Source organism: Thunnus thynnus, chromosome 20 (assembly GCF_963924715.1).
Source record: "Thunnus thynnus chromosome 20, fThuThy2.1, whole genome shotgun sequence".
NCBI lineage: Eukaryota > Metazoa > Chordata > Actinopteri > Scombriformes > Scombridae > Thunnus > Thunnus thynnus.
The window spans coordinates 12,712,468-12,739,331 of NC_089536.1; the positions used below are offsets into that span (position 1 = coordinate 12,712,468).

The 26,864-nt window shown below is 42.2% G+C and overlaps 1 protein-coding gene across 33 annotated transcripts in view; it reads left to right on the forward strand.

Moving 5' to 3' along the window:
- tcf7l2 (transcription factor 7 like 2) overlaps nt 1-26,864 on the forward strand; it is a 93,173-nt gene that overhangs the window by 43,439 nt on the left and 22,870 nt on the right. The window contains exon 1 of one of the 33 annotated variants that reach the window (XM_067576671.1): nt 26,117-26,254. The exons of the other annotated variants lie outside the window; for them this stretch is intronic. Coding sequence (XP_067432772.1) covers nt 26,132-26,254 — 123 coding nt within the window. The 5' untranslated portion in view covers nt 26,117-26,131. Of the gene's footprint in view, nt 1-26,116; nt 26,255-26,864 lie in introns of those variants that run through there. 33 annotated transcript variants of the gene reach the window in all.

Genomic DNA, 26,864 nt, shown 5'->3' on the forward strand with positions numbered 1-26,864 from the left:
TTTTGAAGGCTCAACCTTGGTGATTTGACCGTTGCCATCTTGGCTTTTGGGGCCAGAAATGACCATATTGGGACAAGAGGGTGGAGCTAACTCTAGCGCTAGCTGGGTTAGTACGGTGCATGTACAGTCTATTGTTAATTGTGATAATGTTAATGCTAATGCTAATTTTTGCTAGCGAAAAGCAGGCATAAAACCATTAAAACAAAATGTACTTACTGGAAAGACTGAACAGCCGACTCCTTAGAGAGTCTTTTAGTACAGCCAACACTTAACAAGACTTTTTTAGGCGACCAGAAGACTTGAAACTAGCGATTGAGACCTTAAACTCATTAGGAAAGTGACTTCTGAGGTAATAAATCAAGTGAGAAGTAGGGTCATTTTCTCATTGACTTCTATACAATTGGACTTCTTTTTGGAGCCAATGGAGTCGCCCCCTGCTGGCCATCAGAAAGAATGCAGGTTTAAGGCACTTATGCATCGGCTTGACTTTTCAGACCCTGAGCTACCCACTTGGCTGCAAGTTTTGGGCAGTGGGTGCGTAGCCCCCAGCCAAAACAGCATGCAGTGTGTGAGGTCGGGACTCGTAGCACAGCGACCAGGTTAGATCGCTGTGTTTTTATTTGATTCAGTGTTTACCCTGATTCTCCGCCTCCCTCCTCTGCTGTGTGCAGAGTGCTGCTGCGTGCTGCTCCTCTGCTGTCTGTGTGTCTGTTTGACCGACACACACACATGCAGAGCAGAGAGTGGGTGTGTTTATTTGTGCTTTAGAATGTTTTATTACTCTGATTCACAGCTTCGTTCTTGCCAGCACAGCTCGCTCTCTTCATTCACTCACTAGCTCGAGCGACCACCACCTCTCTCTCTCTCTCTCTCTCTCTCTCTCTCTCACTCATTGGGCCGGTGAGGAGGGGCCAAATTTGAGTACTGTGTGTTTACAAACACCGAAAATTCCTGCATAGTATACCTTTAAGAATATACATATTATCTTGATAAATGGTTTCTCTGTTATCATTGAGAATCCAGTCGCACCAGTGAAGCTTTGACACTCAGATATTGTGACACTTGAAGCCTTTCAGGAATCTTGTTGCCACATACTATATTTATACCCTTTACTTGTGTGGATACCTTGTGGGTTACTAGGGCAGTGCTAAGATTAATTAAGAGTGTTTTAGAATGAATCCGTTATGCTTCCACCACATGTACCAACCACATGTACCTGAAAGATTTGAGTAATCATTTTTTCTATAATGAAGTACAAAAGTAGTTTGAAGGACGCACCAAAAAAATTGGTGTGTCCTTCATTATAAGCCCCAGATCACCATGCGGCCTCTCTGGTTTTGTAATGACCTAGTGATGAGCGATCCCACAATCGCTATGGCTGTCGTATATATGTGTACATGCAGCTTGTGATTGAGAGTGATGGAGACAGTGTTTTGGAAAGGGAAAGAGGAGCGGGGGAGCTAGAGTTGGGGGGAGATTGGGGAGAATGTGAAGCCCCGCCAAATTCCCCAAAGAACAATTTACAGTTATGGATGAATACACTGTCACAGTCATATTTGAACTCTGTGGATGTGTGCGTGTTGAAGTCGCTGGAATGCTGAGTGATTCCAGAGAGCACTTAAGCTGCTTTGAATTCAGTTTTCTGTTCCCACCCCCTTATAACAGGAGAGGGGGCTTTTCTTTAGAGTTTGCAGGGGTAAACACCGGGTATCTGCTTTCTGAGTCATTTAGCATCGTCCTCCGTCACCTTCCTTGTATATTCTAAACAGTGTTTTCAGGTTTGTCGGACCAGCCTGTACGAGACTAACCCCCCAATTTATTTGATTTTATTTCTCTTGGCAGTTCCAGTGAAGACCTATCTGAGCTTCTTTTGGATTTGTTTGGCTCTGGTTTTGATGTGCGTGTTGTTATTTTTTTTTCTTCTCCATCTTCCAAGTCTGTGTCTGAATGCAGGGCCCTGCTTTTGTCTCGGCCCGGGAAGGAATTTGATGTGAGACTTATTTTCCTACCCAGTCAGTTTCTTTGAGTGTTTTTTTTTTTTTTTTTTTCTCTTTGCCTCCTGTTTTTTTTTTTTGTTTTGTTTTGTTTTGTTTTTTCTAATAGTCCTGGAAGTTTGGGACATTTCTTTGAGGCAGGTGACGCTGCGATTTGACTGCTCTTGCATACCTGTGCAGGTGCGCACATGCTTTTGTATTTATTTCTCCAGCCTTTCAAAGAAGTCTGCTCTAATTGAATAGCTGGGTAAAATGTCTGTTAATAAATCAGTCATGTAATAGCGGGAGGGAAGTGTGATGGGGTGAAAAGGAGACCCAGATTCCATGAGATTAAGGAGGATCATCATACTAGAGATTTTGGATGAAGGGAGAGATGGCTCAATCCTGACGGTATATGAGCTGTTTTTTTTTTTTTTTCATGGGAGAGAAGTCTAAACTAATATGTCAGATTATTTTTTTCTCATCAGCGAGATGTGGTATAGAGGCTCAGCATTGGCCAGACTTCGCCATTGAAAGATGCAGAGAATTGCATGCTGGGAAAAGAATAAACAAGCCTGTCACCAAAGTTGGGAAGAATCCTTAGTGCAGCGCTACTGTCAAAAAGCAGCTTCCATTTCATACATTATTAACATTACATAAACGCATTATTTGTGTATTTATTCATTCATTTGTCTTGTTAACATCCTCCTGGAGTAAGATAAACAGCGCGGCCAGACTGGCTGTGTGACAGTTGTGTGTGAGATTTGAATAAAAAGCCCAGCAGCGTGATTGGAGCTAGACAGGAGCGGATTCTATGGACACCAGACTTCCTCTCCAGGCTCATTAAGGGACAGTAAGGCGATGATGTCGAATCGGCGCACACTTTACCGGCCTGCCTTTTTCTTTGAACAGCGTCGCCCTCTTATCTGCAACATGCTCTGTTCCTCCATAACAAGACGCTCCCACTCCCATGCACGCACACGCTGTCTGTCTCTCTTTCTCACACGCACACACACTGCCTACATACACACACTTCACACTTATTTAGTTTGTGTAGACAGAAAAACTCTTAAGAATGTGGCTTGTCCACAGAATTTTGGCAGCTTTTGTTGTATTTTCTCCTACGCTATCGAAAAAGCCTGGTACTTGTTTTTTTTGTTGATCTTTTTTTTCTGCACAGACATCACAAATGGATATTTTAATTGGAACTTTTGGCACTGTCTCCATCTTGTGTTGGAATGGCAGACAAGTGAGTGGCTGGCGAGGCCGGGGCCAGGCTGATTGGTGTGTAGCGAGGCGTGCCTAAATCAACTGGCAGCATGAATAGCTCGCTTGATTCTCACTGACATTCACTGGAATCCATGGCAGTTTTTTGTTAAACAAGATTCTTTCTTTGGAAAAAGTCTGGAATAACCAACAAGGGACAGAGAATACCTCCTGCTTCCTTGAAGCATGACTTCCCTTTTGTTTTGTTGGTGCAATTTACTTGCCTTTATGCCAAGTCACTTTTTGGTGCATTTGTAATGTCAGATTGAAAAGGCTAACCCTTGTTGTTGCTGTACTCCAGCCATATATTCAATCCAATTTACAACTTCATATGGAGGTTTTGAAATGTTAATGTGCTTATTATAATGGAAATAATCATGTTAACATAATGAATTATCATTATACTCGTGATGTTTTTATTTTACAGTGTACTTACTAGCCTGTTGGGAATAGTGAGGAATAACATTAACTGTTAAAATCAACTCTAAGGATATTTAAAGGTGCAGTGTGTAGAATTTAGTGGCACCTAATGTAACGGACTTGGCAGACATGGAATATAATATTCATAATGATGTTTTAATAGGTGTATAATCCCATGAAAATAACCTTAGAATGAGCCATTTATATCTACATAGGGAGCCAGTCCTCTTGCACGGAGCCCGCCATGTTGCACTGCCATGTTTCTGCAGTAGCCCAGAACAGACAAACTAAACACTGGCTCTAGAGAGGGCCTTTCGTGCTGTTCAAGAGTTTCGTGGCCACCGTAAGTTCTCCTACACACTCGGAAGTGGAGAGGCAGGGGTACTCGGTTAGTTGCAATCTGCAACCTCATTGCTAGATGCCACTAAATCCTTCATGCTGCACCTTTAAAATATCTTTCAGTCCTCAGACTTTGCGGCTGAGTTTGTCATTACTCTGTTATGCACCATTGTGTTTGGATGTCTGAAGCTGTTGCAAGGGCTTTAAGAAAAAGTGATGTTATACTAGATTTTGTGCACCCTTAAGTTCAAGCAAATGAATGAAACAGAGCAGATAAAAAATGTAAGAACGTGTTGCAAAGTCATCAGCAATAAATCTGTCACCACCTCTGCTCTTAAACTGAAACAAACGCAAAAATACAGAAGAGCTTAAAGCAGTCTACTCACATTTTGCATGAGGGTCGCTCTGAATAGTTTATTCATACATGTACATTTTGGAATTTCAAGGAAAAGAATTCACTTCCTTAATCCAGGGAATTGAAAGTGAATAGATCACCAACCCCAAATGACATGCTGGGCTTGACTCCTGCTCCGGTGAAAGCTCACATTGGCCTCGCTGCAGCAGCTAATGCAAACCACATGTTCAAGATGAACATCTGCATAAGTACACACCTGTTTAAACTGTGGACAGTCTTTTACCTCAAACAGTAAATTCAGGCACACTTACGCCAGAGGCAGGGCGGCTGTGGAGCCGGGTCAGGTTGGAGTCATTGTAATCCTCCTTGATATAATGTAGTCCTTGTGTTTGGCTCAGCGTCAGGGGCCTGTGTGTGTGTGTGTGTGTGTGTGTGTGTGTGTGTGTGAGTAGGAGGAGAGGGAATGGGAGAAAGATATCATGTGTGTGCAGGTGGGGTTGTGTGATATGTATACTCTGCATGCAAATTTGTGTTTTTTGTGTATGTGTGTGTGGTAGTAGGCCTTTCTCTCCGGGCTGGTAGTCAGTGCTGTGTAATTACCTGGCTGTCTGCCACCGAGCCCCATTGGAGCAGAGACAGAAGTGGAGCTTGTGTCTTACACAACGCAACACTGCAGCCCATTTGAACAGTCCACAGTTTCTTTCTCTCTGATGAATCGAAATGTATATACTTAGATTTATTGTTGTGGAAAAAATAGGTTTGAGTGGGGGGGGGGGGGGGGGGGGGGGTATATCACATTTACATTCAGCTTAACAGCTCTAATTGTTCTAATTGTCGGGAAGTTAATTAGGACTGCAACTAATGATTATTTTCATGTCAAATTAGGAAGATATTCCAGCTAGTGTCTTAAAATGGCTTGTTTTATCAAACCAACAGTCCAAAAAGGTATGCAGTTCAAAATGATGGAAAATGAGCAAATTCTCACATTTGAGAAGCAGGCATTTTTTTGCTTGATAATTTACTTCAACAATGAAAGATGAATTCTCTGTTGATCAATAGGCAAATCATTTCAGCACTTAAATAAATGCAGGGTAACAGGCCAGAAAAGGTTGTGAAATGCTGCACTTCTGCTGCAGGGTAGAAAGCTCTGAACTGACAGACACAGACGGAAACAGCGCCAGCCAATTGGAAGACGGGAGAAGACAGATTTATAGCGCAGGCATAAAGAACATCTCTAAACTGGCGTGTGACTGCTCATTGCTTCACAAATCACTGGGGAACTGATATCTGATCTAACACTGACGTCTACCCCTACCTGTGAGGGCCAGTGTCCTAGGTGCACAGCTGAGCTCATGGCACACGAGCTGCACGATCGCGTACTGCCGTGTCAGCCTGCCTCTTCCGCCATTTTAATTGTATCTCCTCAGCATTGATATGAGCAAAAAGGGAGGCCTCAGCAGAACCTGGCACATCAAAGGCTACCTCCCCTAGTCTTACAAGTTGCCTGTCTCTTTGGAGGAGCCCAGGCTTCGGAGAGTCAGAAAAGGGGATTGGAGAGGCGGCGTGGATTCCCGGCTGGAATGAGTTTGATGGGCTAATTGTAGCCCCCAGTGGACACAGGCGCACATCACAGAGGACCAGCAGAGCAGGGTGCAGGAGATGTGGATGAGGATCTGCAGTGGCTGGAAAACACACCTGCTAGCTTTCCCCTGCATCTCTGGATCTCTGCACATGGCTCTGTGGTGCTTTTGATTTCAGTATCCTGTCTTGAGTATAGGGATGTCAGGAATATTCCCGACATATATCACTCTCTCCCTGCTCTTTCCCCCCCTCATTCATTGTGCTGCACATTTCAGTCTTCTTTTTCTTGGCTCTGTAAACCCGGCAACTCCCTTGAGTAGTCCTGCCCGTCTTTGTGCTTTCACATAAGCCTGCAGTTTTTGTTTTTCTGAGATGGAGCTGTAGGCCTAATCTGAACATTTTGACATTCTCCATCAGAGCTGACACTTTCTCCAGGCGATGGCGTGCATTGATGATGCAAGCCCATCAGCGAGCCTTGACGAGAGCGCGTGCCGGTCACATTTTCATTTACATTTAATAAGCCTACTGACCGTGTGGAATCAGAGGTCGAACAAAAACACAATGCACAACAAAGCAACGTAATGCACATACAAACATGCACAATCCTTGCGCCTTACTACCAACAACATTACCAACTGGCTCGACTGTAGTGGTGATCAAAAAGGCTCCCCGCAGCTTTGAACAGTTCTCTTTTTTCCCCATCTGCATCAAAAAGAAATCAATAGCCGAAACTTTTGAGCGCGTGTATCAGTTTTTCCTCCCATTGCAACCCCCTCCCCATTGCCAGCTTGGCAGTTGTACATTATGCCACAAGAGTAAAACGCAGTTAAAAGGAGAAAGGCACAGGGAGATGACACAAGCAAGGAAGCGGCTCGTGTTGGGTAGGGCCCTGGCTGGGAGAAAATCAATGGGAGGGAACACTTCCATACACGGAAATGGCACAATGGGAGGGAGAGGAGGGAGTAAAAGATATATATATATATTTTTTTTTTTTTACTGAAAAATGATGCATTTGTTTTACCCAGGGAGAGAAAAAGCAAAGACGAGGAGAGAGAAAAAAAAAAAAAACACTCTTCTGAACATCTTTTGAAAAAAAAGCAAGTTCTTTGGTGAGGTTGAGTTGTGTGGTTAAGGTTTGTTTTATCCAACTGTGCGGAAGCGTGTGTAGCTGTCTTTCAGGTCTCTTTTTAGTTGAGGCGCAGAAAGACTACTCATGGCATGTTCAAGGGCACTCAGTGGACACGGATGCCCTGCAGGAGGCGGAATTATGAATACAACATGAGTAAACAGACACCTACATATACTATTAAAATAGTAAGCCTAGTACTTGGCAAGAGACCATCCTAAGTAGTAATTTGTGCCAGTCCGTAGCAGTTCAACCTTACTCTTCTGAGGGTCATTGATAAAGACTTGTGAAAAATCAACTCTAATTTGCCTGATAGTGGAATGATTTGCACATTGGCAGTAATGTATTCCTGTGTGCATTCCTCCAATACAACCCTTTTAGTATTCAGTTTGGTGATAAAGGATTTTTTTACACAGCAGCTGTGAACAAAGAATACAATAGCACACAAACTCGAAACACAATTCCAAGCCTGAGCCTTGAATGGCATTCAGACTTCACTGTGACTGAGCAAACCCATTCAGTGGGTGTATGCGGCGGTTGGAGAGATGGTATCAAGTTGCCTGCAGATGGAGGTCAGTGTGACTGGCACAGTTGGCACCTTGGCACAGCAGCAGTGTGCTGTAGTACTCAGCTCCGCAAAGGATGCGTCGACTGAAGGGGGGGACTGGGGAGCGAAGCGTTCTTCTCACTTCTCCTTTTTTATTGTCTGCGCTTCCTGTTTTGAAAGCCATTAAGGAGCAAATTTCCTCACAGCGAGAGGGGAGATGAAAAGGCCCGGTCTTTTGAAACATGTCCAAGCGCAAATGTGAAAAAGAGGGGGAATGATAGCTATCTGTAAACATCTCTGTCGAGGGGTCGACGGAAAAGGAATTGTGAGGGGGGAAAATGATACATTCATTTGCGTTCTTTTTTTTTATTTGATTTGCTGATGAAAGAGATGCTGCAGTTTTTGTTCCAAGCCAGCTGTATTGCTCTATTCACAACTACACTAATATATCAGGGCAGGCTCACATAACTACACAGCCACCACCCTCTAACCCCCTTCCGAAAATGCTTTGTGACATCTGCATCCACACATGTCTGCATTCACTGTAGCCAGTGAGTATTTATAGATGAGCTGGTTTTTGTCATCCATTGATCCCTTTGGGTTCTCTGATCACAAAACTGTACTTTTAAGTCGTTTTTATGTGGCATCATGAAGGTAATCTCCGTGTATTTGAACTGAGAGCACCTGAGGTTACGTGCTGAACCTGACCTGCTTATGAAGACTCCATAAGGCCATTGGCAATTCTTAGTCTGACACCAGTTAGTCATGTAGTCTAACTGGCTGTCATTTCTGTTTAGTGCCTGTTTAGTTGGCATACAGCATATTTACACCAGTTTCCTCTCAGCTGCGCTTGCCTAGTTCCTCAAGAGCAGCAGTAGCCTGGTGCTGGAGTCTCTCCTCCTCCCTCTTCACTTCCTCCTCCTTCCTCTACCCCTCACTGCCCCCGAGCCTGGCCAGTCTGTGCCTCTTAATAAAACCGACAGGCTCTAATTGGGCTTAATTGCACCCTTCGGGCGTCGTCAAAAGGAGTGTTGCTAAACAAACTGCAGGGTCTGCAAGTAGGCCAGCCAGTCTACGGCAGCACATTGGCCGCTGAGCTCATGCCTGCATGCATGTGTACAAATCGTCAAAGTTGTTATACAAATGTACGGTATATGTGAGTGTATAATAGCACATTAGGAATGTGCATGAGTAAGCATCAAATTTAATTGCATGGGTAAATGTACACTGAGGTTGGAGGGATGTAGCAACCCATTCATTCCTCAGAGTGAGCCAACTGAACAAGAGCTCACAAGTCTGAGAATCTTATGCATTCAAGCAGGCAGCATCACCTGACTGTGAACCTCTCAGCGCTCTCTGCCGCTAAATCGACACCGACAGTAAAACAGAGTGCGTCTGTGTCTTTGAGGAAGTGTCTACAACTCCAGGTGTCAGAAAAGCCTTTTAAATCCCCACTATTATGAACAAGCCCCTACCAAACAAATCCCCGCTTGCCTTTCAAGCGCTTTAAGCAAAAAGACGAAGTAGTGCTCCACATTCCGGTAGCACCACCTCCTGGCTATCGGACGGGGCGACCGTGATAGTGGCTTCCATTCAAACGTGGTCTAATTCAGAGAGGTGGGGCAGGCACTCGCCACATGGGCCTTTGCTAGGTCACTGAGCACAATCGATGGAGAGCTCCAAATGTGATTGAGTCATTGAAATGGCAAAGCCTAACCTGTGTGTGTGTGTGTGTGTGTGTGTGTGTGAGAGAGAGCGAGAGACAGAGATGGAGAGAGAGAGACGGAGAGTATGAGACAGGGGTGACCCCTAAAGCTGCGACCCGCAAGGAAAAAGGAGAGATAATCACATTGAGCACAGCACTGTGCTAAAATTCTTCAGGCCATTTGTTCCCCCTTCTACCCTTTGAGCTATTTACTCATTACAGCTTTTCACAGCCTGTTAGTCTTCCCGAAAAGTTTTGGAGTTACAGTTTATTTTGAAGGCATACGGCTTGATACAAAAAAAAAAAAAAAAGCCACAAACAGGATGATTTCAATTGTGTGCAAGGTGTGTTATGCCAGGAAAGACACAGGGAAAGGAGGCTTCCACGTTGTTTTTGTCCACAGTTTAAAAGTCATATAATGATGCAGTGGCTGAGCTGGAGGCCCCATAAAGACTGGAAGGGCCTCATTTCAGTGTCCTACTGCTGCACCAGTGCCTGACTAGCTGACTCTGTCACCCCTTCTTTTATGAAAAGAGGCAGAGCACATAATTAAGATATACAGCCAAGGGTGGACTGAATATATAGACTGAAAATATAGAGGAGCAGACCAGTCGGCCTCAATCACAGCCTGTGGTTTAGTGTTTGGCTTTAGACTGTGCCCAGACCTGCGAGTTTGTGTGTGTGTGTGTGTGTGTGTGTGTGTGTGTCTGTCAGCAGTCTGAGCAGCATGCTATAAAAGGCTGGTGAGTCGAGCCATAGCCTCTCTGTGTGTCAGGGTCACACCGAGCCAAACTGTTTGTGTGTGTATGTGAACACGTACACATTCTCTATGTGGATATTATTTATTTATGTGTGTTTGTGTGTGTGTGTGTGTGTGTGTGGGTGTGAAGGATGCAACCTCGCTCCCTGACCCAAAGTTCTTCCCCCCATCCCGTCTTTTCCTATTCATCCCTATAGTAATATATAATCCTGCTGTCTAAGGCAATAGTGTGTGTCTGAGGGGACACATCCTGCTGCTCCCTGACTTCACACCCAGCGTACACACGCTTACACACTTTGCCGCTCACGCCTCAGTTATTTCAGTGCTTTGTCACTCTCTAATGATAACTATCCATCAATGGTAGGGGCGTTGCTCTTGGAAATGAAGATGGATTGAATTAGTGTCGAGTGCGCTGGCCGCTGCGTTGTGGCGGCAACCCGTAATTACACTGTCAGGACCATTGAACCCCCTTCAACGAGACACTGAACTTAACACATTTGCACCAGTGTTGATTACAAGGTCTTTAAGTCTGAGCAGATTCACATCATGTAGTTCCTAATAGCTAGTGAAAGGCCCAGTCATTTGAGGAAGATTAGTGCTCCGTGGTGTGTATGCAGCGGTAGCCTTGCATTGAATCAACAGCAGCGATCAGCCGACTGCTGCAAATGTAGCCCTATTGTTAGAGGAGTAAAAACAATAGCAAAAGCTTCATGCAGTCTCATTGTCACATTATAAACAGATACACACAGGGGCAGCCAGAAGGTTAGCGGGACGTGCTCACCATAAGAAGCAATGTTTTCATGCTTCACAGGGTCTTTTCTTCCATTCTGACTTTTTTACTCAGTTCAAAATATACATCTAAATTGAAACTAATTAACCTAAATTTTGCAGATTTTTACAGTTGCCTTTGCTAAATATTGAGGTATGTAGGCATTCAGTGTATCTGATGGTTATATTATAATACTCATAAAAATCATGAGCTTACCCAGCTACACATGAAACTGAATTTTTGCTTGTTTACAATTTGTTGAGGTGCAATAAAAGTAAAACTCTTTTCTGTTCTTGAGCATGGATTGAGAACTAAAAGAAAGCAAAACCAAGGGTTGAGGTGTCTATATGATGTGTAAGCACATTAATTCACAATACAATTTACAGTGTCCAACCTCATGGAATTTACCATTTTAAAAACAAACAAGTATTTGGCTGGTAATTAGCTTTCAGATACGTGCGGAAAGCTCTGCGTTATTTCTGTTAATAAGTGATGGGACTTTTAATAGGAATTCTGAATGGGAGCTGGCATTACACCATTGGTCCTTGATGAAACGCAACCACAGATAGCATTTACAGTGTAGGGCGGAAAAAGCAAATAACACAAGCACAAACAATCAAACACCTCTCCACTGCCCATTCCCTGTACTCCCCCCACCCCACCCCACCCCACCCTCTCTCCTCTCTGTGGGAAATGAAAATTGGGCTGAAGTGTTTGTTATTAAATATGTCCGGGGAAACTCCAGGAAATGGACTTAATTTCATATAGAGGCACATGACTCAGAGGATCTTAGCGAACCAATTAACCTCACCTCAGCTCATTAAAAACTCTCCTTTCATGGCCAGAAGCAGCGACTCATCTGCTAACACGGGACATGAAAGCACAAATTTGTCCATCCAAAACTCTTAAAAGTAATTGGAAAGGTAGATACGAAGGGCCAGTAATCTAGTGACACAGCCTAACTCGAGTGAAGTGAAAATGGAGGTGATGATTGAGAACGGGGGCAAGATAGAGGAAGGATCCATCGCGCGTTACGATCTCATGTAACTCTGAATTTTTATCAGCTCAGGAACAGTATGCAGTGGATCTTAAAGTTATCCCTCAGGATTAAGACCAATATACTCAAGGTCACCACATGGTTGACAGGCATCCTGAGTGCAACAGCAGCTGGAAATACAGAAATATCTCTTTCACACAACAGATGCAGGAGGTAGGAGAGTTGTTGTGCAAATTATTTCAGGTACCATAAATTACAATATTCCTGAAATCAACTCCAACGGTCCATTGTTGTGTCAGTTAACTATGTTGATGTTTTTCTACAACACAGGGAGAACAAATTGTTTAACTTTTACCATCAAAGTACTACAAAATATGATATGTGCAGTAGTGTTTTCTTACTTTCTCTAAGCTTAGCTCAACACGTTCCATTGTTGTCTGGGGTTTTTCTCTTTGAATCTCATTAATAGTCCATTTGCGTCACCCAACAAGAACATTAATATTAGTCATAACTTAAGGAATATGGTGCAGTAATTGCATGTGCACTGTGCTCTGACTTTTATTTTTTTCCTCGCATGTAAAACATTTTTTTCAGGCCTTTGTTGAAACTATCTAATGAGTTAATGGCATCGAGAGGAACCATTCAGCTCTTTTCCATGCCAGTGTGTGTCTATGTGTGTGTGTGTGTGTGTGTCTGTGTGCATTCACGAGAGCGCGAGTGTGTGCATGTCTTGGCTCACACTGTGCACACTCATCAAGCCACATGCAAACAACCAATCTCTGTCATCTGCATCAAAATAATTACAGAGAGATAAACACACCATTTGACCATTTTCACAGTGATCTAATCTGAAGCCGGGCAGTGAATGCGCACGGGGGAGATGATCAAATCCCCGCTTAATGGAACTGATCACTACTGTGTGTTCAACATTCAGCCGACAGCCGTATTACAGATGCATCCCCTCGTCTTTCTCTGCCCGCTTTGTCCCTTCAGCCATGTCTATTTAGAACAAAAATGATGGTAAAAATGACATTTATATATTTTTAGATTTTGACAGTGTGACCCATTTTTCTTGGCATTACGCTTGGCGCAGGCCTTTTGTCATAGGGTCAGGACGGCAATGAACTAGGAGTGTATTGGTTACAGGCCTATTGCTCCGCATGATTCCATCTCCTTTTAGCTAGAAGGCAAACGGCATCCGAAATCTGATTAGCCTCCATTATAAAGAGTGATATTTTCATCCCGCCGATTCTCGGCACTGCGTCAGAGCATTTGGTCGCTTTAATGCCGGGAAAAGCCTGCTCTTTTGACAGATAGTAGATATTCCTAACATCACTTGTTTGGACATTTCTGTCTTTTGTGACATGGAATAAAAGACGGGCAAGAAAATAAAAAGCAACTAAATAATGTCAAAAGATCAGAAATCAATGGGCCGGAGGAACGTGATCCGCACAGCTCCGTATGCAACCGACCCCCCCCCCACCCACCCCCCCCGCATTATGAGTGTCTTTCCACAGCCACTAAAGTTGCTTTTGTTCACCCCCTCGGAGATGTAACTCAAGCATGAGGAAGCCGTCTGACAATGTTTGGATATCGGCAAAAAATAGCCTTTTACTTAAAGGTTACTGGCCGAGGTTTATTGAGTTTCATGTTCATCAGCGATGAGAGGAAGAGGAGTTGAGCCATGAGAGAGCTTCATTAATGTGTAGGTTTGTATTTCACATTTTGATGTAAGCGTGATGTGGAGTAGCAGGATCAGGATCAGTGAGGCTGTGGATGAAATGGTAGTTAAGATGGAAGTTGGGTTTTTTGGCTGATGTGTTTGTTTTGCATGAAACAAAACAACATCACTCAGGAAAATACACATAAATGGTATGAATAGGTTAGAAAAAAATCTTCGATTGGCTTACAAGGTTATAAATTGCAATACATTACATTTTAAAAAACAAACAAAAAACATTATTTTTTAGAGGATGGATTGTTCTCTTCAATTATTGATATACAAGATGTACAGGATAATAATAATAATAATCAATATATTTAGGAAAAAAATTAAAAAATGTTTTTAAATTGTTTTATATTCTAAATATACACCTGTAATATATATTTTACAAAAACTTTTATTCTTTTATTTATACAAATATTCATTTGGACAAGAATCCTCATAATATTGCTCCAGGATAAACAAAATAAGGTAATTTTTAAAAATTTTTAATGCGTCTATAAATCAAAAGATAAATGCTTATGTGAAGATTGATTTTGAAGATAGATAAATACAAAAAACAACAACAAAAAAACAAACAACGTAGCATTTATTCCCTATAAAGCGTTTTATTGCTTTAATCTGATAGTAGCTCCCCTCGTAGGGTAAAAATAGATACTGCATTTATCATCGTCTGGTATGTTTGTTAAAACTGAAGGTCCCTCGCAGGCTACTTCGTTGCTTCTTTTTCTTCCTAAAGAAATGTTGGACTCCTTTTAAAATAATTTTTACGGGTTACACTAGAGGTTACAGTATAGGGTTTCAACTTCTGTGGGAGTTGTGATCTGTTCTAATGAGAAAAAGAAAATGCAGCACCACAATGCTTTGTGTCACCCACTGAGGCTGAGAGATAGACACGGGATTAAAAAAAAAAAAAAAAAAAAAGAAAGAGGGAGGAAAAAAAAACAATTTCTGGACATTTCTAGGAGATAAATTTAATTTCTTTGCTATTTGGAGGTCTTCTTTGAAAATGCAATTGTAATGAACACATTCAAAACTGGAGAATAGATTTACCCTCGGCTTCAAATAAGTCGGCGTTATCGGGCTCTGTCATTCGCTCCTTCCCATTTTCGAGCTGCTAATTGATGTTTTTGATGTCGGCGAGAAAATTGAAGAAAATGTCATGTGTGAACCGGCGCGGAAGTTAATAAGATTGACTTCGTTGACTGAATTCACAATGAGCGAAGGAGAGGCGTGTAATGGGGACTGCTGCGAATTCGTCCGTCCATCTGCCGAGGGATGAAATCGACACCTAGCACGAATGGGCCCGTAGAGGTCGATATGGAGGGATGGAACATTTTGGATGCCCCCCTCCACCTCAAAAAAAAAAAAATTCTCGATGTTTTTTTTTTTCTCCCGTCTTAGCAGTTGGGTTTTGGTTTTGTTTTCCCTCTGATTGGAGTGCATAAGCAGCTGTTTTTCCAGAGGGCTCCTGCCCCGGCCCGGGTCCAGCCTTTCTGTGGAGTCGTCTCCCAGGGCTGCCTCCTTCCTCGCTCCAAACAATGCTCGTTCTTAATGCTGTTTTGAGTTTGAAAAGCCACAGAGCTTTACAAAGGTTAGATTAAGATGTGGCTAAAAGATGCACCAATATCAGTTAGGGTCATTGCATATGCTTGGCCAATGTGTAACAGAGCCTGAACTTAAATCCCCTTAAATAAAGGGATAGAAGCACCACCGGGGTCGCTCCATCTTGAGCCATTTATCGAACGTTGGCTGAAAGCCAAACGAAGTCGCTTTACTTTCTCATGTTCTTTCTCTTAAAACGAATTTCATCTAATAATCAAATTATTAGTCAGAATTTGCCGATTTTTAATAAATGTATGATTTATTTGAAAGTATTTCTTTGTCGATTCGCATTAACGTAAAGGTGTAATGGATTCTGCGTTTTTAATTGGGGTACGGATTAGTTGAGTTTGGTTCAGTGCTTCTGATTATTTTTCCCGGCCTAAAGGGGACTGAGCTAAACCCCTAATACGGCCAGCACCCCTAAGCGCTCTTCTTTTTGAAGACACCAAACAAAAAAAAAAAAAAGTGGCCTCTGCTAGCGTTGGGCCCTCCGAGGATCGTGGATAAGGGACATTATTCTCAGAATAGGCAATTAATTCCGCTGGCAACGATCGGTTAGAGCTTCTTCCCCCACCGCCCCTCCAAATGCCCTCCTCTCCACCCTCCACTCGCCATTTGAAATGCTAACACAATGAAATATTTTTCTATTGGTCCGTGTCCCTCGGCTAAGCCACCGCCGCGGGCAAAGAATTTCATCGACTGATGAGACCACAGGCATGCCCGATAAAAAGGTTAACTGTACGTGACACGCACTCCAAGTAACCCGCGCTACCTTGAACTCTCAAGTTCTGTAACTTTTATTTGACTTTTTTATTGTTGGCGAGGCTCGGTCTTGTTTGGCCGCCAAGGCTAAAAACGAAGCAAGCCTTCGGGTTTTTTTTTTTTTTGTGTGTGTGCTGCGGCATTACTGAAAAATGAGGATAACGTGACGGATTTTTTATAAAGCAATTTCCTTGTGTCTTATTGTGCTTTTCCTGCGATGGCATTTTGCAGACGAGTTTCCATTGTCTGCTGATTTACTTGACAGCTTTTTTTTTTTTTTTTTTTTTTACATAAAGGAAATGAGCTATAATCAAATGCAATGGTTTTCAGATGATAACTCGGATAGTTTTACCCATGTAATGTACTGTTTTATAGTGTACGACTGAGGAATTAATTTGTCGAGCGGTGAAAATATTCTCCATGAATAAAGTGAAATTGATCAAAAAGAATAGATAAAGGCAGGATTTTGTATTTGGACTGAATTATTATTTTTTATTCCGAAACTACCGAAACCTTTTGCTTTCATTTACATTTTCCCTCCACACAACGCAGTATACATCTTGTATCTATTGTGTTGGGTTTTACAATAGCTTGGCTCTGCTGTGTGAGAATAAAGAACAATCCAGGATGGCACATTTCTTCCACCTTCAGGGGTAGGCAAGGTAGACTGCCAGAGAGTGGGAGGAGGATTCCAGGCTGTTTTCAAATTGTTAGTAAAAGATATATGGGCACAGAATAGGTATGGCTGCTGCAGTACCCCCAACCCCATGTTTCATGAGCATACACACACACACACACACATACACAGAGTGCTGTGCGAGGACTGAGGCAGGTGGCTCCCCATGGCTGCAGCTTCATGACAACATGCCATTAGAAATAGCAGGCCTGTTGATCAATCCTGCCGACATGACAGCTTCGCCGCGAGGCCTGGCTCTTTGAGTGCCGACGCCGCGGCAGCTCCCTCTCCCGTTTCTCCCCACTAATTGGTGAAGGTTTCTCTTATATATGCTCGTGGCACAGGGCTTTTTTTCCCTCCTCTACCTCCTCCTCCTCCTCCTTTTCTTCTTTTTCTCCCTCTCCCTCTTTTTTTTTTGCTTTTTTAACTTCAGCTTCTCTTTTCCCCCATCCACCCACCCCCCCCCCCCCACCCACCCCTGCCACCCATTTTTATCTCACTCTCTCTCTATATATAAATATATATAATATATATTTTTTTGTTTTTTTTATTTTAACATTGTCACATCGGAAGCGATAACTTTGGGTGAGATATTGCAAGTGGGTTGAGTAAAAGGATGTATGTGCCGCAGGCATTGTTCGTTCTGTATTTTTTGCGGGACTATTGGAGCTGGGATTTGACATTGACTCTAGGCAATGTGCATCAGCACCAGATACACAATGGGGATCATCCAGAAAAAAAAAATTAAATCTTTGTCAGGTGAAATGAAGGAGAAACTAGGCCTTTGATACAGTTGCATTTTTAATTGCATGTTGTTGTTTTTTTTTTTTTGGTGACAATTTAGGCAATGCTGCTAAAAATACTATATCCATAATTAAGTGACACTGTGTCATTTACGTTGAAACTCATTTATTTATTTTTGCTTTTGACAAACAGCTGTGTAGCAGAATCCGTATTTGTGTTTATTTGATTTATCACGTAATCCCTTTCTTTCTCATCAAACAGAATTAAGTTGCGAAACGTCAAAACAATTGTCAGGAAATGGCTGTGTGTTGCTTGCTGACTTGTCACAGGGCTGCGTTTCTAATTCCACCAGCGTTTCGCCGGCGCATCACTCTTAAACGCCACCCACTCTGAATCTCTCCCAACTAAATAAATGAGGGGGGAGATAAGCACACATTAAATGTTTAACTGTCTCGCATTTGTCATCTGTTTTACCCCTCTTAATTAAACAGACGCAGCTTAGCCCCGGCACTCCAAGTGCAGACACACTCGCACACAAACACACACACACACACACACACACACACACACCCTGCCTGTGAGCACTGGAGCCTGAGCGCAAACACTGTCCTGCCGATGATTAATTTAGCCGTTAATATTTATTTTACTCAGTCCTGCTAAGTTAGCAGCTCACTGGAGGGAGAAGTTGAGATTTTGTTTCTCAGCTCTGCGAGCCATCTGCTTGCAAAATGAGGAGGAAAATATATATTTTTTTGTTTGTTTGTTTTCTTGTTTTTTTTTATTATTATTATTATTTTTTTTTTTACATTTGTCTCATAATGGTTTTAGCTGCCAGAGAGGACAAGTATTCTGCAGGCCGGTTGTGATTTGTGTCTGCTTCGGTATATTATAGTGATACGGTGCATGTTGAAAACATTAACTACTACCTCCACCCAGTGGCACAAAATGAAAAAAAAGGCAGGTGTGATTGGCAGCACACAGTATTTAATGTAGTGGGAAGACTTGCCTTAAGCGAAGAGGGGGATGTATTCACCACACAATGGTGCTGCTATCTCCCACTCTGCATTGTCTCTCTCATCGCCGACCTTATTACATGCTGTATTTGGCATGAAGAATCCCCTTCTTATCGACACTGAATTTTAATGCCAATACGCTTAGATGGCCGCTGTATTCTAGTAGTTGTTTTGACATCATATTGCATTTTCTGCGTGTGTGTGTCTGTGTCTCTGTGTGTGTTGGTTTATTATTTTCTCAGTGAATCAGAAAGCTGATCTGTCTGCACCACTGTACACTACTGTGCTCTCAACTTGCTGACTGTTCTGTAAAACGCAGTGTGATTGAACATTGTGTGGCACCGGTGCCTTTTTGCCGGTTCTTGGGGCATCAGCAGACTAGGAAAGGGAAAGAGAGAGCTGGAGCACGGGCTCGGGGTGAGTGAGAGAAGAGAGGAGAGTAGAATTGGGGGTTCCTCTGAAGCCCCCTCTCCAGATCCGAGGAGCGGAGCGGGGATCAAAGTGGCTTGTTTTATGTGGCTGGTGCGAGACTTTGAAGTCCCAGAGTCACCTACAGCACTCACTTCATCAAGTTCACTAGTGTCTTAATAGCAGATCAATAAGTTTCAAAGTCGCCGAGTTAATTTGATACTAGCGCTGATGTGATCACGCTGGGCCACAGAGCTGCCTGCTCTGCTCCCTCTCGTCTCTCTCTTCCCTTCTCTCCTCCTCACCTAGATTGGACCTGTTTTAGGCTCTCAACTTGAATTAGGCTGTGGTGGGATTCTGTGTTCGGTGCCTGTTTTCATAGACAGTCTTGTGTGAGCACTTAATCAGTGTCTGTGCTTGTGTCACAACAATTAAAAGATCATTTGTTTATTTAGAATTTCATTTCCAGCATTCCTTTGCAGTTATTAAAACGTGAATATCTACATTTTATATTCATATTTTTAGTGTTTTGTATTATAAAGGCATTATTTATTAATGCGAATTAATGTTTTCTGATATGCAATATTGGTATTTTATTTCTCAAATATTTTATTTGTTATGTTGAGCAAGAAATCATTTAATTATTCTAGCTCAAAACACTTTTTTAAGGTGCTATAATTAGTGTAATAAAAAATTACAATTTATTTATGTTTAGATCAGTTTTGTCTCTTATTGAATTCATAATTCTTTTACTGCTGAATTGAAATAAATCTAATTTATTAGACTTCTTGTGGTGAAATCCTGTAAATGTAAGCAAATTATGTGTATAATAATATATATTATATGAAACACTTTTAAGTACATTTGTGTAAAAATATTTTGAAGTGATATCTTAAGTTTTAAATGCGAACGATGCGCTGAACAAAAAAAAAAAAAAAAAATACGGCAATGCCGACGGCTTTTGGAGTTAGGAGGAATCAGGAAAACGGAGCGCTTTCTTATGCGCGCTATTCATTGAAGAAAACAGCAACACCATCTGTATTTGGTGCCGTGATACCAGTGGGTTGGTGAGGCCGGATCGGCACCTGGAGAACAAAAGGCCAATTTAGTATGTTCATCTAAGGGTTGCTAATGGTATTAGGGAGCCTGCAGGGTGGTCGGCAGGGGCCCGGTGCTCCAAGGTGAGCCCGCAGCTTGACCCCCACACTCACACCAATTCACTGGGCTGCTGGCATTAGTGCCCCACATCTGCCATTTTTTTGTGAAAGCCCCTCAGTGCTTTTCACTTTATTTTATAGTTATATTCTTCCGTAAGGCACAAACAGAAAATAGGTTCTAATATGCTCCAAATAAGATTTTGCATTCAGCCGTTCCCCTGATTTGAAAAATCATTGAACAGAGAAAACTAATCAAATAATTGTGGAAAAAGGATGCAAAGCTTTACTCTGTGTTGCTCAGAATGAATAATATGTGAGAAAAGAGAAAAGTGTTTTCTTTGCAAAATCATGCAAAAGATACTGCAATGCTGTGGGGACAGAGGAGTGAAGTAGATGGCGTGTCATCTGCTTAATTTTTCAAGAAAGGTGCAGGTAGGAATGCTTTTTGTTCATGCAAAAAATTGTATCTATTTTACCAGAGAAATTTATATTTATTAAGGCATCCCAGAAATATTTCTTGCCAGAGAAATTGAAACGGCATCATTATTTAGAACGTGTTTTAAAATTGTGCATTGTGACATATTTGATGACAGTTTGGAAAATTGTGCAGAGAGCCGTATGTGACAGAGCCGCGCTTCCTAGTGTGAAGCCGTTCTGTGGGAAGCGGGTGGCGGAGCAGGCAGGAGAAAGCTCCTGGATGGAGCTGAAATGCTGCAGCGGGTGGTGCTGATGCAGGCTGCCTGTGTGGTCCTCAGCGGTCGGTGCTCCGTCGGGCTCTGCCGAGAGTGCCGGAGGTCCAGGGTTTTTTAATGAATGTTTCATGTTAAATTTAGCGCCAGAGAGTTGTTCGCGGTGCAGCGCTTGTACATCTTATTTCTGTTGTCTTCCAAAAAAAAAAAGGTGAAAAATCAAATCCACATCTTGTAAAAAGAAAATCAAGGAGAATAAATCCATTGTATTTCATCAAAAGAAAAAAAAAAGGGTGTTCTTTGAATTCAAAATTTGTCTACCGTCATCAAAATAATTTGTAATTTATTATTTGAATCCTTTAAAAAACTGTTAAAATTAAGAGCCAAAATATTTCTATATTCCTCTCTTTTTTTTTTCTTGAGGTTCCTGCTGTTCATGCACCATGAAATCTTGCTTCATTAAAAGTGTATTAATCTTGTCTTGTCTCATGGGAGGTACCTTAAGATGATGTTGTGTCTTTTTCTTTAAATTGTTGGATGAAAAAAAAAATCTTCCAGATTTGGTCCCTGTCAGTCAGAAATAATTGTGTGCTTAATCTTGTCCCTGATGGATGACTTGGAGTTCAGCAATGGGCCAGCTCCAATGACAAATACAATATTAATATTCATTAACTGCTTTGACAATGCTAATTTTGATGCAGTAGTAAAGGGCCTTCCAAAGTTAGCGGCCAAAGCATCAGAGCTGAGCAAGGTGGCAAGATAATTTGTGCTGCTTTGCTGAGCTGAAGGCTTTTAAAGTCTTAAGCAGGGGAAAAAAAGGCTAGGTACCACAAACAAAATAAAAGAGAAAGGGAAAAAGTTCAGACGCATTGGAAACCAGGACTGTGGAAGTAATACGATCAAGAGACGGCTACAAAAATTTGACACCTCCAATGCTGCATCTTTGAGCAAATATATATTTTTTTTATTTAAACAAAAACTTACAACAAAAAAGGAGCACAACATGGTAAGTCAGCACATTCTTGATTTTTTTGTTTAATCGTTTTGATCTTTTCAATTATCACCATTTGAAGATCAATAGTATTTTTTTTCTGCTGTGGTTAAAAGGCTCACAGCGGTGGTATAGTGGATGGTCGGATCACGGCTTTAAGAGTGGGCTTCCTCTCTTCAAGCCACCAGTTGGCCGGGTTGAATTTTCTATTGCCAGCTCTCCTGAAAACCATACAGGGCTTGTTTCCATTTATTGGTATTTTTCGTATTGTTTTAACTGCTGTTGTTTGGCTTGTTGTCTGGCAGGTTTGACTTTGGAGTTGGGGTTGCTTTTCCCTCCTCAGTTGTCTTAAAAGAGTTAAGGCAGGAGAGTTGGAGGTGCAAAAGCTGCACTTCAATGACAGGCTCTTTTGGTGATAAATGTCAGTTTTTTGTCTTTTGTGTGACTGTGTTTTTTCGGGGCTTCCTACATCAAAAATTGGGGCTACCGGCGGGCAGGACTGAGGGGCAACGTGGCTGCAACGCCACACACCCTTTGCCCTGGATCGGAATGCTTTCTCTAGCCTTTTTTTCTGACACTTTTTCTGCCCAGCGTTTGTGTTTTTGATTTTGCATTTAATTTAGTGTGACTAGGGGTGAATGGAGCGTGGCTAGTTTTGGGGATTAATGACATGACGAGAGACACCCCGCTGCTTGAGTTTAGCCAAGTTAGGGCAACTCCTATAGACGGCACTCCACTACCTTTATGTCTGCCAAGCTGCTGAATGAAAGCCTCTCTCTTTCTCTCCCTCTTTTTGTTGTTCTTTCAACTTATCAAAGAAAGAGAGATGGACACAAAAGAGCTTATTAGGGGGGATATGAAGATGGGCGAGGGGGAAAGAGGGAGTCCCGGTCAGACGCGGAGAAGAGCAGCGCAGCCTGAGTGCGCGTTTGAATGCATGAGGGGGCTGAGAGTGAACAGCCAGCTCTGGCCGCCCGTTCGCGGTCTTCTCCGCTCTGGGACCTGAAGGGCTGCCGTCCTAAGTCGCTCCAGCATACCTTGGCTCTCGCCCGGTCCTCCGGACGCTCTCTTATCGGCTTAACCCATCGGGCGTTAGCGAGGGGGCTGCCGTAGATGAGGTGCTGCCCCCCAGTGGATTAGTGGCTGACATGGTGGTGGGAGTCTGCTTGGAGTCTGTGCACTACCACGAGTGCCAGCATGCTTGTTTTAACCAGGAACCGAGCAGCATCCCAAATACAGCTCTTTTAAATGGTAAGACTTTTCAACATTTTAATTACAGCTGTGCTTTATTTTCTGGTGCATGTTTGGCTTTAAATATTATGTTTTGATTGAATTTATTCATTGGATATTTTTCTGGGCTCCGTTTGGCAATTTATAACACTTATGTTGCTAAGTGACAGATTGACAATTTGGATAATGAAAGGCAGTGTTTGATTGCTTTGTCTTGACAGCCTGACAGGGGTGTATTATTCTAAGACATCAAACTAAATATGATTATTGTTCTTTGTATAGTGAAAGACAATTATATAAATATGATTTAATAAATGACATTATTTATATTTAAGCAAGTTCAAATATTATATATTGAATTAACATTTAAATTTGAGTGATTTTGATAGTTTGTCACACCTGCTATTACTGTCTTTCTTTTAACATGAATAAATCAGGGTTAATATTTATTTTATAGCTCATGTCTAAAATCTTAATGTATCTGTAATTTTTAATCAAACATGATATTTGAAAAGGACATAATTATACTGTAATTATTATAGTAAATGCTAAAAGAAGAGGACCAGCACTTTGGAGTGTGTGCTTTCATAGTATTTTCTCTTTACTGTTTTATTCTACACTGTTCAAATTTATCTGAGAAAATAATGAATTTGTAAAGGTCATAGGCCGTTCTGTTTCCGTGTTCGTAAAAGTTTTTGTTCCTCCTTTTTTTTTTCCTCTTTTCTCGCACACTTTTGGGTCTCGTGCGAACATCTTAGACAGTGAAGTGAATAGAGTATTTTTTTTCTCCCCCCTCTGCTCTCTTGTGTTGTTGGCGTTGATGCCATTGTGGCTGTGTGATTGGGAGCTGTCCATCACTTGCTGGCGAACTGGCAGTTTACTTAAGAAAGTGCACGTGGGACAAAAGGAGATGGCAGGAGTGTGGCAGGCCGGCTGAATGGAGGGAGGGCAGGCAATTAGCCACCGCCTTGTCGGGGCTCTTTTACTTGTCAAGCTGGAGCCCCGGCGCTATTGTCCAAGCTGTGTAAAGGACATTCCCAGGGCTTTGTTTTGGCTTTATGGGCCTCAGGACTGCCTGCTGCAGGCCAAGGGAAGAGCAGGGTACTAAAAGTGACAGAGAGGCTGTACATACAAGTACAGCAGAAAAAGAAAGGAAAAGCGTATTAAGAGAAAAGTCTTTAAGTTTTTTGTTGTTCCTGTTGCCAACTTTTAAAAGGCTTTAATACAACTGAGAAACATTAATCTCCCTGTTTAATTGGCCTTGCTTTTAAAGTTTTTTTTAATTTATTGCCAACATTTCTAAAATTCCCTCACTTTGGTTCATTTTTTCTGTCATTTTCTTCTTCATAACCTTCATCAGCTTCTATTAAAAATATATTAAATAACACTGCGCTTAGAGGAAAATAATTTATTCTATAAATATTTAATTTGTCATGGTCATTAGTCAGGTTCAGGTTGTTGGAGGTTATAAAAGGTAATTAAAGGATGACAAGTTAAGTTAATTGTAGGATATCAAAATGAAAATTGTTCTCACATATGGAGATGGTTTATTGTGTTGTCAGAATTTTCATTTATGATTATTTTAAGTTCCCATAAAAATCATGAATTCTTTATCTGAGATGTTTTAACTGTTTTAAAATCCTTGTTTTTCCTTGTTCCATTTTATTATGCATTTAGATAATATTTCTCTAATATTACACCTTTAATTTGGAAACAAATATTTTCTCTCAGGCATCTCTGGAACAACAAGATTTTATAATCTTTGTTATTGAGGTCTTAATATATATTTTATATATATTTTAAAATCAAACAATGTAGAAAATATTAGGAAAATGTGTAGTTTTTCCAAAATAACAAATGCAAATGAATGTTTGTATGGAATCCCCCTTTAATCCACGTTGTCTGTGTGTGTGTGCACTGATGGCCAACAGATCTCATAAATTTCTTTACGCTTGTCAAAGATCATCTTGACCATGTGAAGCTTATCACTTGACTTTAGTATTCAGAAGAAGAAAAATGGATTTAAAGGTGAAACAGTTTCGGAGAAAAGAGAGAATGGAGAGAAGAAGAGGCTCGAGGCCTTGTTCACATGAAGCTTGAATGGAGACAGAGTTGAAGGGGGGGGCGGGGGGGGGAGTTAAGAGTAGAATTGTTCTCCACTCTAAGGTATTGTTTAGAAAAAGGATGAGAGGAAAAAAGAATATATAGTGACGAAAGGTACAGATTGAAGACTTTCTCTCTCTCTCTCTGTCTCTCTCTCGGTCCCCCCCCCTCCTCCACCCCCCCTTGGAAAGTGTGTATGAAGAGGGGACTGTCAGCATCACACAGATAAAGTGACTGTTGGCCACACTTTGCTGAGCCTGCCCTCCCTTTGTGGATGTTGTTGTGTCTTGTTCCTTTTTTTTTTCTCCCTTTCTATCTCTCTCGCTCTCCTGCTCTCTCGTCTTTGTCTCCTTCTCTCGCCTTGCTCACTTTACCTTGTAGCCAAAGCTTTTCAAGCTGCCAGTTCGTCTCTGGGCATCCTGGAGGCACAGCAGAGCCCACACACATACACACACATACTCTAAGAAACACATACACAGATCCAACGTACAGCAGGGATTTGGGTAATAACAGATTTTTTTTTTGTGTATGTGTGTGTGTGTGTGTGTTTGTGAGTATATTTTTTTTTCTTAATTGCTAGTGGGGAGGCGGCTGCAGTGCTGAAAAACTGCTCATAGTAATTTTTCCTTCTCTCTGTCCACATTCTGGCTCTCACTACTTCTTGTCACCGGCATCAAAACTTTCACTGAGAAAGAAGAGGAGACTTCTGGCCGCTAAGAGCAAGGCTTCTGTGGTTAGAGTGAAGGATTTTGGGGATTTTTTTTTAAGGATGGATGTGGGTGGGTGGGGAGGATTGTGGTGACTGTGTGTGTGTGTGGGTGTGGGTGTGTGTTTATGGGGAAAAGTAGGCCTCAGACCCTGAGCCTGCTCTAGAAGCCTCAAGAGATACACGCACTCTAATGACAAAACCTGAGGGAACAATGGTCAGCCGGCCGACGCACCAAATGCAACGAGAGGGGGGACGATAAACACACATACACACACACACACACATGCCCAGCAACACGCTCGCACACAGTGGAGGAAGGAGCCAAGGCAGAAACAGACAAAGAAGGAGGAGAAGTAGAGGAGAGAAGCGGCCAAGAGAAGCGAAAGGGCTTCTCCCCGGCGTAGAGAGGGAAGGAGGAGCTGGGGGGCCCAGGTGGAAGGAGGAGGAGGAGGAGACGGGGGCAGGGGTGGGACTGAGGGGGTCATGTACCCGCGGGATGGAGCTCCAGCCGGGCCGGAGGAGACGGGAGCCAAGGCAGGAGTCCTGGGCCCCGGGCTCTCTCTCCTCCAGCAGGTGGGCTGCTGGCACCTCAATCTGAGCAGCTGGGTGAGTAACACAGCACTGCTCCCCTGCTTCTTCACTGTCTCTGCTTTTTCTCACTACTGAAGGCTCTTTAGCGTTATTCTGACAGGTTGTTGTGGTGGTGCAGGTTGGTAGTAGGTAGGTGAAAGGGGAAAGGGAGGGGGGTTGACATCTGGGCCGAAGGAGTGGTGGTCATCAGATTTTTAAAAGTTTTGTGTGTATGTGGCATTTTGTGTGTGTACATATATACGCATGCTAATGATATCACACATGCTAATTGCTTAAACCTTGAAATAGACAAGACAGGCTGTTGTAATCGTCATACACTTAAAGATAATTTGTTTTTAATGGTCTTAAATGAAGGCCTTAATAATAAATATTATCAACAGTATGTCTAAATGAATTGAGAAAGTACATTTTCAGGAGCACGATTCTCTCGAGAGCAATATTATTTACTTGACAAAACATTATTTGATCAAGCTCATGTCTTAACCATGAAATGTAAAATAAGATTTCAATAACCTCACAGATTAACATATTCCTTTGTTAATGTTGCCATCCAATTCAGATTCTTAATTGCCTGGCTTTCAACTGAAATTCTGAGGGGCTGATTGCATTTCAAAAGGCAGAATTC